This window comes from Siphateles boraxobius, unplaced genomic scaffold (genome assembly GCF_051911475.1).
Source record: "Siphateles boraxobius isolate OS27281-9 unplaced genomic scaffold, OSU_SipBor_1 7, whole genome shotgun sequence".
NCBI lineage: Eukaryota > Metazoa > Chordata > Actinopteri > Cypriniformes > Leuciscidae > Siphateles > Siphateles boraxobius.
The window spans coordinates 34,781,754-34,797,417 of record NW_027509197.1 but is presented as its reverse complement, the minus strand read 5'-3'; the positions used below and the strand labels follow the sequence as shown (position 1 = coordinate 34,797,417).

At 36.6% G+C, this 15,664-nt stretch overlaps 1 protein-coding gene across 4 annotated transcripts in view; it reads left to right on the top strand.

Annotated features, from left to right (window-relative positions):
- Window positions 1-15,664, top strand: part of hdac4 (histone deacetylase 4) — a 260,715-nt gene that overhangs the window by 166,737 nt on the left and 78,314 nt on the right. For all 4 annotated transcript variants that reach the window (XM_077215662.1, XM_077215663.1, XM_077215664.1 and 1 more), the window contains 3 exons: window positions 4,773-4,923; window positions 6,696-6,816; window positions 10,896-11,014. In XM_077215662.1, the coding sequence (XP_077071777.1) occupies window positions 4,773-4,923; window positions 6,696-6,816; window positions 10,896-11,014 (391 nt within the window). The remainder of the gene's footprint in view (window positions 1-4,772; window positions 4,924-6,695; window positions 6,817-10,895; window positions 11,015-15,664) is intronic.

The window sequence follows — 15,664 nt, the reverse complement described above, 5'->3', positions numbered from 1 at the left end:
AAAAGTTTCAATTGAATTAAATCAATGTATATACTTATTATTATTATTATTATTATTATTATTATTATTATTATTTGTTGTTACATATGTAACAGTAAATATAGGATAATCATATAAATGGGTGCATTCAATTATTTTAACTTGTTATTTTTCCATAACTATTTTATAAACACAAACTTTTATGTTATGCGATTAATCGATTTGACAGCAGTAATATATACACATTAGGGATGCTAACGATTAAGCAAGGTCATGCACATACATGCTGCTCAACCGCGAAACACGTCAAGCAGACTGAGGAGAAATTATGCGAGCACGCCAAAGTTATTTTTGGGATCATTTTACGTTAAAAGGCTACATTTAAACTAGGGGTGTAACGATACACAAAACTGACGGTTCGGTTTTCCCACGGTTTTAACGGTTCGGTTCGGTTTAGAAAGCTAAAAAAAAAATTTAAACAGTTGTTTAATGAAAAAATTGTGTCTTTGTCTTTCAATTAATTCAATTACAATTAAACGTTTTGCAAGGATTAAAAATCTGCTAATGCTGTAAACTATATGGAGCCCGCACATTACTACAACATTAAAGGTTAACAGCAGAGCCTAAATTTAGATGCTATTTATTTTTTAGATATAATAATCAACACCCAACACATTGTATGAAAACATTTAAACTGAACATAAGGCAGTTTTTGCATTTAGCTTTACTTTTAATTTGTTATTGAAATATAATAATTTACACAGTTGCTGTCATTTTCATGAAAGATATTTTAAACGTACATTAAATAATCAAGATATAATTAACAGGTTAAGTAAAATATAATATATAGGATAATATAGTGCATTTATTTAGTGCAAGAGTTAATTTCTCTAGGAACCAACAAGTTGTGGACACTGAATCACTTGCCTGCTGAGTCAAATATAATGCTAGTGACAAGCTATGCTGTTTTATTGAAGTCTTTACGCTGCTGAAACACTGATTGAGCAATGTATTTACATTGAAAAATAAGTACTATGTTCTCATTGTGTTCCTGTTGTATTGTAAAACACTTCTGCTTCTATTGAGGTGTGATACAAATAAGATTAGGGTCAGGTGTGGTGGTATGGGTCGGTTTAAGGGTGGGTTAAAGTATAAGGGAAGCTCAACAGTGTAATTATACATGTAATTACATAAATTAATTACATCTGTAAGTATATGCAGGTATTTTCAAAATATAAGTACAATGTAAAAACATGTATGTACACAATAAGTCCATTGTATCAAATTATTATTTTCAATGTAAGTGCATTGTACTTAAAGGCGCTTAATATAAAGTGGGACCACTTAAGTAACTGCTTACTTACAGGCTAGCCATGTGCTTTATTACACACTGTATAGTGTTAATGTGATTTAACTGACCAGAATCACCAGTATCCACTCAACATCCAAGCATCAGAGATATCTGCCTTATACAGCTCTGATATTACCCATCATGAGCCAGTAATGGATGTGACTGGTGCTGAGCTGAATATTTGTTGAAGTGGAAATGCAGTTAAAGGGAAATGTTAGACGAAATTGCTGCATTTACACTACACAGTGTGAGAGAGATTACCACCGTCTTTAAACTGTCTTTTTAGGCGAGGACTTGTCGAGGTAATTGCATATGTTAGTTTCATCTGGGAAAAAAAGTGAAATGATGCTTTTTTGCTTCACATCAAGACATCGATAAACACATTCAGGAACTTCGTTCTTGATTGATGTCATATTTTCAGCAATTGCATCCCGTCATTAGTGGTACAGCTTTGGTACAGCTTGAGTCAACGTGAAATGCTGTTTACATCTCATTTTTTTATACCGTAATTTGATTTGTTTCCATGTGAAACATATTAGTTAAAGGGGTGGTAAAATGCCCTTTTCACAAGATGTAAAATAAATCTCTGATGTCCCCAGAGGTTGTGTGTGAAGTTTTAGCACAAAATACCCCACAGTTTTTTTTTTAATAGCATGTTAATGTTGTCACTTTTTGAGGGTTAGCAAAAACGTAACGTTTTGTGCCTGACCCTTTAAATGCAAATGAGCTGCCTCAGAGGGCGGGGTTTCAAGAGCTCTTGTCAAGTCAAGTCATCCTCATTTATATAGCGCTTTTAACAATGTAGATTGTTTCAAAGCAGCTTTACAGAGATAAACATATAATTTAAGGTAACAGAGATTGTTTTGGTTTTATAGTGGTTCTTGAAAAATGTTTTTTCCAGCTAAAGTTAGTTTTGATTGATTCACTTCCGTCTAAATGATCATTTGTTATTAAATTAGGGGCCGCTAAGACGACACCGTTCTCTCTAAACAGACTTTAAACGTGAACCTGTGATAGATGCTGATGGCGTTCACATGCGCATTAAGAATTGATTCTATAGTTATGTGCGTTTTAATATATATGCGCAGGTTTGTAATTCCTTACAAACCATGCCTAAACAAACTACTTGTCTTGTCTATAAATTTTGATGCAGAATTTTATTTTATCTTATCACTTTGGGTAGGTACGCGAACCAAAAAATTCCACAACGCTTTATCTGTAGAGTGGTATAGGGATCCTCCATAGGGAGAGGCTAGTTGGCACTTCAGCACTGCATCGGGTCCAGGCGAAAGTCCTTCGTCAGATCTGGAAACGGCCTGGATCCGGCAGGCTGCGGGAAAACCTCGGGATAAACAAAGACACTAAAATTAGCGTAGATGCCATTCTTCTTATGATGTAACGAGTACATCAGGATTTACGAGTACATAACGAGTACATCAGGAAGTACATCTTGTGTGTTAGCAGCTGCGATTACCTCACGCAGACACACTAAAATGACAGAAACTGTTCTGCCTTTAATGTTAAAACAGAGTCAGACAAAGATGGAGAGAATCAAGAAGTGACAACATTTAGAATGCAACAGGCCGTCTCTGAATGGTTAGTTGATGAATTTATGTTGCTGATGTGGAGTTAACTATCTTCAATTAGCATATTATGTCATGATAATCTATAAATTGCTCGTATAGGAACTGTTGTGAGATGCACACTGAGTGACTTTTTATTGCATGTGAAAAGAAGGATACTAAAGTTTGAGCTGACTCACAAATGTACTCTTATACAATAACTTTTCCTCTTCTCAACATGGACTGCGTGTCCCGGGGGTGGGGTTTATGTACATTTTAGGGTTGCTGATGTCACTAACCCGGGAGGTATGTTGTGTCGTCCCTACCAGCCGTTTGTTGTAGTCCTTTTCTTTAAAAGCAAATATCTCCCTTTGCTTTGAACTTTGAGCATTGTAACTTTGCAGATGTTGTTTAAATGCTCAAACAGCAACATTTCACACCAGATAAAGTTAGAAAAGTGAAATCGTGTTTTACCACCCCTTTAAAAAAAAAAAAAAATGTGTTAAGAAAAAAGTACACAGACAATACTGTTCAAAAGTTTGGGGTCGTAAGATTTTTTTAAATGTTTTTGGAAGAAGTTTTATACTCACCAAGTCTGCATTTATTTGATGAAAAATACAGTAAAAACAGAAATATTTTGAAATAATACGATTTACATTTACATTACATTTAGTCATTTAGCAGACGCTTTTATCCAAAGCGACTTACAACTGAGGACTAAAGCAAGCGAGTCATCGTGAAGAGGCAAGTACAACGCAAGAAGTGCTCAAAATACAAAGTTCAGACATTGCTCACAGTAGCAAAAGCCAGACAAGGGAAGATTTAAAAGGGGAGGAAAGATTTAAAAGAGAAGGAAATTTTTATTTAATTTTTTTATTTTATATTAAGTGCTCACGGAAGAGATGAGGTTTCAGTTGACTTTTGAATGCTGTCAGGGATTCTGCATCACGGGCGAGGGTGGGGAGATCATTCCATCAGCATGGAACAATGAATGAGAATGTTCTGGAGAGTGATTTAGTGCCTCGCTGTGATGGCACCACGAGCCGTCGCTCCTTGGCCGATCGTAGGCTTCGGGTAGGGATGTAGACTTGTAGTAGGGAGTGAAAGTAGGACGGAGCTGAGTCTGTGGTCGATCTGTAAGCAAGCGTCAAAGCTTTGAATTTGATGCGAGCAGCGCATCAATTTGAAGTAACTACTTTGTATTTTAATTATGGCTGTCACAAATAACTTGTAAATTTCTGGGTAAGTAAGTGTTAATACTTGCAATACTGACGTTGTATCGTTGTATCGAGAGGATCAATCCTCACATAAGAATATTGATACCAAAAGTTTTAATTAGTATTTTTTTTTTTTTTACTTACTGTGAAAATGAATGTGCAAAATAAACTTGAAAACTGATAGCTCTCAGATACAGTATATCTCATTCAGATATTTAAAATATACCATCTTTATGTTGTTTCCAGATTAATTTGAAGACACAATGCAGAAAATATGTATTACAACATAAGAATATAATGTAGTCAAACTAATTTTAATGGTAGGTACGATTTAATCATTCTTAACATTTTTACATCCACTTTTGATCATTTTAATGCATCCCTGCTGAATAAAAGTAATACAAATAAAAAAGTAATACTGACCCTAAACTTTTGGATGGTAGTATATTATTTTTTCATTTATTTAAAAACATTAGGAAGACAAAACACTTTTTATATATTTACATTTTATGTACATATTGTGGCACGTTATTTTAAATCAGGATAAACATGATCATGTTGTTGGAAACCAAATAGAGTCCGTTTTGATTTTTTTATGTTAACTTTGAGACAATTGAAATCAAGGTTCAGTAAACATTGTATGCTCCCTTTTTTCCCCTTCAGCACCAGCAGGACCTTCTGGCCCTAAAACATCAGCAGGAGCTTCTGGAACACCAGCGGAAGTTGGAGCGTCATCGTCAGGAACAGGAGATGGAGAAACAGCAGCGGGAACAGAAGCTCCAGTTACTCAAAAACAAAGAACGTGGCCAAGAGAGTAAGTGTCCTCGAACATCTCATTACCTGACTGAAACGCATAAAGATCTTCCCTTTATTAGGCTAATTAGCACTGCGGCGTGGATGTTTGACTCAGCGTTATTCTCGTTTTTCATAACCAAAATTGAAAAAATTTCAGAGTGAAGTAGTCAAAAAGCCCATAATGTTGTCAAAACCATGGACTAGCGGTTAGATCAGGTATCGCACCACTCATGCAAATGATATGAGTTTGAGTCTAGCTCACATCCTTTCATTCTGACCATAATTTCCTGTTTTTGATAAGTCATAAAAGAGCAGATATAAAATAAAATGTTTTGTTCATGTAAGTGAGCATGTAAGATAGGCTAGTGCTGCATAAATAGATATCAAATAAATCCTGCAGCAGATCTTGGCAGGTGGAGCTGGGGGAGGTGGAGGGTTTCAGAGGAACTTACAGTAAACAATGAACCAGACTATTAAAATGCTGAGCAAGCAATCTCATTGGCTACAAGATCAGCAGAGGCCAATTAGCTTGTGCCATGCGGTAAATGTGATAGGTTGTAGATTGCATGTAAAGGACGTATCAGTCTGCGCCCTCTAGAGTTTCATGAATGAACTTTGATATTTAATAATGTGATATTTAATAAAATAATATTTAAAAAATCCAGTCCGACGTTATATTAAGTGGCTTTAAGTACTATGTACTTACATCAAAAGATAAGTACAATGTACTTATTGTGTTCATGCTGTATTGTAAAACACTTTTGCTGCTATTGAGGTGTGATACGGGTAAGGTTAGGGTCAGGTGTGGTGGTATGGGTCGGTTTAAGGGTGGGTTAAGGTGTAAGGGAAGGGTCAACAGTGTAATTATAAATGTAATTACATAAATTAATTACAGCTGTTTTTAAATATAAGTACAATGTAAAAACATGTATGTACACAATAAGTCCGTTGTATCAAATTATTAATTTCAATGATAGTACATAGTAGTTAAAGCCACTTAATATAAAGTGGGACCAGCACACCTCTCATGGACATTAAGTTTAGTTACAGGTATAAGAAATTATTACAGTGATTCTTTCACTAGTTCTGTGTATTTTCTAGTATATTCTTATCTAGAATGTTCCTGGGAGTACAGCCAGTCTATTTTTATCCATCTCTGTTGTTGTTGACATGGCGGTCACCTGTAGCCCGCGAGTAGCACGTGTTGTCTGGCGACGCAGATGTGTACGTACACCAGCGACGGCCTCTGGGGACGTGTTTACAGACAATGGGAAAGGTGGTAATTGAAGGAAAAGCTGTGAGAATGCATCCATCTGATGTGTTTCTTTCAGAGTGAGAACAATAGTGAGGAAAAAAGACATCTTTGTTTAACCGTTGCGGTCTCTGTGGAATTGGAATAGAGAGTCTGCTCTCTATTTAAGACAGGATAAAGGGGCCGTTTCTCTCAGATGTAAAGAGATATCTGAATCGAGTCGGGCTGCAGGGGAAGACTGTTTATCGACACCTGAAAACAAGTGTCAGCCTTTGTAGTCTTGATCAATTGGCCACTGTTCGATCTTCTCGGCCTCATGCCGAAGAGACTATTAAGAGTTTTTGTTAAAACCATTTAGAAGACGAAATTACAGCACTGCAAATTAGAGGGTGGTGAAGAAATTGCCCGTCACAAATGCATAAAACCCCTTCCCGAGGCTTTTAGAGAAATTTAGCTGGATAACACAGCTAGAGGCTTTGAGAATGTAATTGATGTCCCGCTCCTTGTGATCTTTCTCAACTGTGAGCTCTGATTGACAGGCGCTGTGGCGAGCACTGAGGTGAAGATGAGGTTGCAGGAGTTTGTCCTCAACAAGAAGAAAGCGCTGGCCCAGAGGAGCCTCAACCACTGCCTGTCCAGTGACCCGCGCTACTGGTACGGGTGAGTATCACAACCTGCTCAGTGCTGATATTTCAAAAAGGACATTTTACAGGTCCCTTTTATGTCTTACTTTATCAGAGTGGTCAACTGACACAGATTTATTTGCAGTTTACACTCAGATGTGTCAGGGAGAGCGTCTTTTCTGTTTTTGTTACTACATATATCACATATCAGCAACTACATCAGTATGAGTGCATGTTTGCAAAGTGCAAGAAAGTAAAATATTATTAATAAAAATTAAAATAACACAAAATAATTACACAAGTGCTTCACCTATCAAAAATGTATAAAAGGCAAGTGAAATAAGTAGCGTACAATAAAAAGGCATATGCAGTAATGTAATTTTTTTTTAAAATATATATGAATTTTACAAACATTTCATTTTGAGAATGATAGTTAATTGCTATTTGAGTCGAGCTCCAATAATGTTTTTTGTTTCTCCAAATGAAGAGCAAAGTAAGTGAGTAGGCAGTGTTTCACTGTTGTTTGAGATGCATCCGGAGAGATTGGCTTTACACTGTGAATACGATGTGGTCACAACACAAGTGTTTTTAACTAAAGATGCGCTGATTGCAATTTTCTTGGCTGATTCCGATTATTTTTGTAAGTGTGAAGTTGTGAATTGCTGATACTGTTTTTCTTTCAAATTACTATAATACATAAGATCTTCAATGCAAATTTGTATATAAAAAAATAAAACAAGTAAAAACAAATAAACATTTAAATGCAATAACATAAATAGAGATATGGAATAAAAATCGTTTTAAGTTTTTCAGGTGAGAAATACTACAGAAATTAAAGTAATCAAATGTAAAATAACTGGATAGTCTTCATTGTAAAAATTAAATACAAATTAATGCTTACAATTAAAGTTAAAAATGTATTCATTCAAGAGCGGAGAGTGATTTTCTTAGTCTTTTGTTCTTTTATTAACATGACAGACAGCAGCAAGAATATTACTGTGCGTTCACACCGCCGCCGGCGAGAGCGTCAAAGTGGCCGGAAGTCATTCATTGTCAATGAGAGCCGGCGGCGAGCTTCGGCGAGAGCGGCGCGGCGCGTCTTGGACGGTGAGAGCGGCGAGGAGAGTTGAAGTCAGGTCAACTTTATGGTAATAAGCAATGACGCGGTTCGGCGGCAACCGGCGGCAACCAATCGGAATATAGAAGTGCTCCGTTTGAGAGGAGTCCAGAGAAAGCAGTCCTGTAAACTTTGGTTCCGACCACATTAGTTCCCAAGCAAAATTGTGGAGGTTGATCATTCGAATTTGATAAGGCGCACAACACTAGTATTTATAGGCAATATTTTCGCGCTAGAACGCTTTTTTTCCAGCAGGAATGCAAATTATAATAGCACTTAACCATGAACACAAAAGCCACACCACACAAATGGCTTTTAATTTGTTTATTTCATTAGCAAACATGTCACTATAATTGTTAAGTTTTTTCCATCGATCAATTTTCTGCAAAAATAACAATCGACATGCTTGTTTGCTTTGTGGCCCCTTTAAATACAGTTGTAAAAAAGACCACGCGTTCGATCTACGTCAGAGCATCCGAGCGTCCACGAATCTTTCCACGGCGTCGCTGGCAGGGCGGCGCTCTCGCCGGCGGCGGTGTGAACGTACAGTTAAGCTGCTGTCACTTTAATAGTTCACGCACAGATCCAATATACTGATACACAACATTTATCTTTCTTAACTAATTAGGTTCCAAAACTGACTGTGTAGAATAGAGTCATACTATTCAGTAGCCCTCTGCTTGTTTCCATGGCAGGGACCCACCCAATCTCACCTGATCTCACTTCCTCCTAATCAATGGTTCACTTTATAAGCCCCACCCATTCCTTTGTTCTGCCTGGCAGCAACACAAACCACATGTGAGGACCCTCAGTCTCTGTGATTCAGATACTATCCATGGTTGTGCGTGATAAAAAAAAACCATAACCGTCAAGCCTCATCATCTCACGTTGCTCCTCATGTGTGAACAGTGGCAATAAATGGCTTAAACGGAATCCTTTGTCCCTTCTCCATTCTTATCGATGTACCATGGTGATGCTCAAACTCCTGTGAACCAAAGCTAGATAGATTTTACAGACTGTGTTTAGCTGAATACTTGCCAAGATGGGCATTTTGACATAATTTTGTGAGTATTTGACTGTTTAATCGCAGTAAGCCATTTATTTTGGTACTTGCGACACACACGCTGTTTGAGAGACGGCTTGTGCGCACCACTTTTATAGATCAGTGCTGCGCGTGCTTTTGGTGTGAGCACGAAACCTGCGGGAATTATAAAAATGATGCACAATAGAAGCACTATTTAACTGGAGCGAATGAGACGAGTGAGTGAGAGGAGGCGGGTGTGTGTCACTTCACTTCACCGTCGGAGAGAAGAGAGTGAGAACACGCAGCTGACGTTATTGCCTGTGCCGCTAGCAACAAAACGGAATCGGAAAGACATGAGACTGACCAGCCAGTTCTCGGTCTGGGCCAATCATGCGAAAAATCGTCCAGATTCCGGTTCCTGGCCGATCGATCGGTGCATCTCTATTTTTAACCACCTCTAAATATGGTAGTACTCTGAATACTGAGTACGGTAGTCTGAATATGAGTACCTCTGAGTGATTGAATACTGAAGTGGTTTGTGCGCGTTTACACCTGTATTTTACGTTTACCACTTGTGATCAGATCATCTGCAACGGATCTTAATGGCAGATCAAAACAGCTAAAGATTCACATTCTACATGAAGTTGATGCCAAACTTCAGACTGAAAATCCCTGTAGTTTGTGCTTGCAGCAGTATTCCAAAATAAAAGCATGTTATATAAGTTTCTGTTTTGATTGATTGACAGTTTTGTTTTCCCTCTTCAACACAAAAAAAATGTAGCTGGCTGTCATCTCTGCATTCTTGAAAAATTTGAACAAGTTTTGATTGGGGCACTTCTGATGTGTGGAAGATAACGTTGAAGAGGAGGCAGTGTGTGTATGTGAATATGGGAGTGAAAAACTCACTCCATCAAGCCCACCTTTCACGCTCCTCATCTGTGAGGCTAGGAAAATGGGAAGAGAATGTTCCTTTTGAAAGAAATGCTTTTGCATTCACATACTTCTGTACTTGTGTTCAAAAGTTTGGAGTCTGTAAAACAAATGATCATACTCACCAAGGCTGATTTTACTATTTAAAATAACTGTTTTCTATTTGAATATATTTTAAATGTAATTTATTCCTGTGATGCAAAGCTGAATTTTCAGCATCATTTCTCCAGTCTTCAGTGTCACATGATCCTTCAGAAATCCATTTAATATCCTGATTTGATGCTCAAAAAACATGTCTTATTATCAATGTTGAAAACAGTTTTTGCTGTTTTATATTTTTGTAGAAACCGTGATGCATTTTTTCAGGGCTTAAAAGAGCATAATTTATTTAAAACTGAAATCTTTTGTAACATTATAAATGTCTTATCAATTTCATGCATCCTTGCTCAATAAATGTATTGATTTTTTTCTTTCAGAAACAAGTAAATAAAAATCCTACTGACCCCAACTTTTTTCCCCGTTGCTGTATGTTTAAGCCAATAGCTTCTTCGTTTCAGACATCCACCATACTGATTACAACACTTGCATTAGGATTGATCAGAAGTGAGGTATTTCTGTAGCCCCTGTGGACTATTAAACCAGATCATTGGCGCTCCTGGTCTGTTTGAGATGAGCTGACGATAGGCAGATTAAATTCTTGGGTTTGTGGTGATGCCAGCTGACCTTAGATGCCCCAGTGCAGTTGTTTTTCCTGTTAAGGAGGAGCTAATCTCTTTATTTTTTGCAGAGCTTTGATAGGCTGATGTTTTGAAATCTGAATGTGTGTCGTACTTAAGCATGTTAATTTGTGAACAGAATAAAGCCCCGCCCCCCTCTCTTAGGCTGCACTGAGGCATTATGGGTGATCTGAGTTTGCATTCCCGTCACTTGGCAGAAACCGTCCTAGTGCTGGGAATGGAGAGCAGCTGTGTGTGGAAATGTCTTGAAATGCACATATTTGAGTACCTATGCTTGCTCTCATGAGTGTTTGTGATTTGTTCCACAGGAAAACCCAGCACAGCTCCCTGGACCAGAGCTCACCACCTCAGACAGGGATTTCCACTTACAACCACCCGTTGCTGGGAATGTACGACCCCAAAGATGACTTCCCGCTCCGCAAGACAGGTACTGTAAAACTATAACCCCCTTCTTCTTCCTAATGTGTCCTGGCCTGTCAGACTTTCACTAGGGTTGCATAGGCCAGTTCAGGTCTACTTGTTTAGAACTGGTTCCAAAACACGTGGAACAACCTCTGTGACCTTTGCTTCCATTGACGCTTGTGGAAACCCTTTTTTTTCCTCCTGCAGATGCAGAAGCCTTTTTCTCACACCCACACACAACTGTACAAGATTGTGAAGTTCAACTTCAATGGCTGCAAAACTTGAAATTAATTTGCAAACAATTAATATAGTTAAACCTTTCTGAACAGTTATTTTAGGATTATTTATATACTATAGTTTTATTCATATTTTGAATTAGCTTTTGTTTTTATATTTACAGTTTTAATATGCTTTTTTTAATGTGCTTTTTAAAATTGTTATTAGTTTTTGTTCTTTTTAAATATTACTATTACTGTAGGTTTAATTAAACAAAATATATATTATTATTTCCAGTTTATAATTATAGTGATTCAACTTAAAATTAGAAAATTAGAAATGTTGCTTAGCTACCAACTGAAATAATTTTAGGTTTTTCATCTAATATTTATTTTATCTCATTTCAGCTTTATTTCAATTAACAAAAATGCTAACAGTTGTAGTTAAAAACTTAAAAAGGGTGAAAAATCTGTTTTGATCCAAAATTCAAAGCGATAAAGTCAAAATAAATAAGTAAAAAATGTGTTTTGCATAAATGATACCTATTTTAAGACGATTAAGATCTTTTGCATGTAACAGTATTCACAATTTATTTACACATTTTATTTCAGTAATGAACTTCAACATTTACCAAATTAAGTAATTATAATTTAAAAAAAGTTAATGTCACATTGATGAGAATTCGGAAGAGAAATGCGCTGAATTTTTTGAAAAAATACGATTAAATGATACTATTTTATTTTATTTCACTTTTGAAACATGACCAGGACGTGTTCTTTACAATTTTTGTGAGATCCACCTTCACAAACAGCTCTGTCCAGGTAACATTGTCCAGATTTCCTTGTTAACACTGAAGACTCTTGTCCTTCACACCTTGCAGAACATTCTGGAAAGTTTTCTGCGTCTGAGAAAAGGCAGGGGTTTAAGTATAGACATTCTCTGTGGCATCTGCTGTGTATTAAGAAGGGCTCCAGTGTCTGTGGGCTGGCATTGGTCCTGTGCCCCCCTGCTTCAGCATCGCCGTCTTCACTATCAGGGCTCCAGGCGGTGTGTGTTAAAGAACTTGTACCCCTCCCTCTCTGCTGCAGGAGAGCACTCATGGGCAATTCCTATGCAGACTCACTTTGGGCTGGTTTAGGTAGCGTAAGGCCTCTGTGCTCATTAATCACACTGGAAATGGGCCTGTCAAGGACCCGCAGTACAACCTGCCCTGGGCCTTTAGCACACACAGAGCCCCGGTGAGACCTGCGTAATTACAGTGCAGGCCAGGGAGACGGGAGGGGAGGGGAGGGGAGTTACGGGTGCATTACAGTCATAACTGCGGATGGAAGGTGAATGCATCTCCTGCTACTTAAAGCAAAGTGTCCAACTGTACAGAAACCTTTATGACCTCTGGGTCCGCATTAAGATGACAATTGACGTTCACTGCACTCAGAGTCCGAAATGAATTTTTTGCCCCACCTGCCAAATTGCTGGTGAACTGAGACAATGTGCAGGTTCCAAATATTCCTTACAGGCATTTTTTTTTTCATTTCATTATTTAATTTAATTTCTCTGCATTCTTTTTTTATTTTTTTTATTTTTTACATGTATGTATGTATATATATATATATATATATATATATATATATATATATATATATATATATATATATATATATATATGTGTGTGTGTGTGTGTTTGTGTGTGTGTATATATATATATGTATATATATATATATATATATATATATTAAATGTATTTTTTTTATTGCCTTGGTGCCTTGAAACTGCACCTTTCATAAACAAAATCATTATTTCATTTTTTTTGGCTTGATGTGATGAGTATTTCACCATATGTGTTGCCACATGGGGTTCAGGAGGGTAAGAAAGCCATCCTAGACAAACAAACATTGCAAGGAATAGCTATTAGAAGATGCATGTTTTCTTTAATAAACTATTTCAGTGTTTCATTTTAATTGCATTTACATTTATTCATTCAGCTGATTAATTTTTTTTTTTTGGCTTGTCACTTGCAAATAATCTGAGCTTCTTATAATCATTCTCATAATTTAGATGTTGACAAGGTCCCATTTGGCTCTCGGCGAGTGTCAATATTGGACCCTGATTTAACTGTTGCATCCCACTGTTTGGTTTGATGTGATCCAGTGTTCCCACAGTTCATTGTTTTCATTATCCGTGAGTGGCACAACCTCTTTGACGTTCTTTCATGGTTATATTTCCCATGCGAGCTGTTAACCTGGGAAAGCAGCAGGATGATACAGGCGGTGGAACTTCGGGAAAGAGGATCTGATGGTCTGAACGTCAAGCTGTGAAATGTTCTTTGTTTAGTTCTGATGATTGAGTTTGCGGTAAGGCTCGTTTGCGAGTCGATTCCAGTCCTCCCGCTGTAGATAAACCTCAGTTTGCTCTGGCTGGCAGAGTGCATTCCTGCAGTGGGGATACGGAGAAGGAGGGTGGCCCAGGCCTTAACCAGAACTGTTTGACCCTCTCTTTCCCTCCATACCACCCCTCTCAGGACAGGCCAGAGTCTGTTTTCTCACGTCTCACCTAACCGTCCGACATCTGGAACCTTGGCTGTTGGCAGCTGCAGGAAGTGTGATGTTGTTTTAGGACAGTGAAGTCTGCAATATGTCCATTGCCATGAATGGTGCAAAGATGGTTCCTCGCCTGTATGTATGTCATGATTTTCTAATAGTGGTGACCAGTGTTTTGGGGGTAATACGTTAGAAGTTGTGTGATCAAAGAGCTTTTTTTTAACTAATGAGTGTTGCTTATATATATATATATATATATATATATATATATATCTTATTAATATTATTATTATTATTAATTTTTTTTTAACTAGAAATGCATGTTAAATAATCAGATTTTCCCCCCCAATCTAACATCTAATCTAATATCAGTTTTTAAATGCATATGTTTTGCATGAGTTTTTGACAATCAGATTTTCACCCCACAAGAAATATGTTGCTCATTAAATGTACACGCTTATAAGTAAAATTTTCAAACAAGAAATGTATCATGTATTTAGATTTTTTTTCCCAAAAAGTAATTTTGTAAAAGTAATAAACGTTGCTTATTAAATTTACACATCAGTTACTTTTTAATGTAGCCTAATCATTTTTTTTACACATAATCAGATATTTTCACGCAGAAAGTAATTCTTTGCAGATGAAATTTAAACAATATCAGTTTCTTTTTTAAATCGCATTGAATTTAATCAGATTTTTCACGCACCAATACATTGTTCTTTACATTTTAATATCAATTATTTTTAAAAATATTTTTTCACTTAATCATTTGTTGCTTTTTACATTTACACAAATTACTTTTTTCCAAAGTAAAAAAAGTACATTTTATGTAATATTTTTTTCACAATCAGATTTTTTTCATCCAGAAATTGATTCATTGCTCATTAAATTTACACAATATCAGTTTATTTTCTTTAAAAGAAGTAATTTTATATAATCAGATTTTTTTCACAAATTTATATAATCAGATTTTTACACTAATTCACTAATTAAATTGACACAATATCAGGTATTTTTTCAAATAAGTAACATTACTTTTACATTTCATGCATAAAATAACATACTAGTTGTTAACTACACAAATTTTACACTTTCAAATAAATAATGTTAATTTCCCATTTTTTAGTATGAAGCAGCCAAAAATAACACCGTGTGTCTTCATCATAAACTTGGTCATAAGCAGTGGCCATTTTTGTGACAGTTGCTTGTTATAATTGCCTTGTCTTGTCTCTGATGATTATACCACAGAATTAAAATCTTTAAAAACGTAAAGTAAAATAAAAATTTCGCAACTTTTTGTCAGAAATGTAACATTCGGATTTGTGATGCTTTACGTTGTTTCTTGTGAATGTGAGATGGGGATAAAAAAAGTAGATGAAAAATAACATGACGTTGCAATAAAAAGCTAATGTTGACACGTTCTTCCTTTCTCTCTTCGTTATGTGTGAATGTATCCTGTAAGTATGTGACTCAGCGAGAGCTCTTTTGTTTCATTCATGCGTTCTCTCTTCTGAACGTGTTCGAGCAGGCAGGAAGGTCACAGAGCTGATTTTTTGCGCAGAGCAGGCTTGCAGCAACTGTGGCTCTTTTGCTGTGTGACTCATTCTTTTACATGTCATGTACAAAGTGTTTGTTCCTGGCTCAAAATATGATTTGCTTTTAACTGCCTTAGGGCAGTGAGTAAATGACCCTGTTATGCCTCACTTTGTGAAACGCAAGTTGTACTTGCTCTAATTTGATCAGAAATAGGAGACTTTTACAGAAAATGTGCTTGAGACGTTGCACAAAGCATTGTTAACTCATGTTCTCCATATGAATCGCCTCCAGGTTACATTGAAGTGCTCTTTACATTTATGTTGACACGTCAATTTTCACTCGGGAGTGTACAGAATTAGAAAGCCGAGGATGGAGAAATCTGGAAG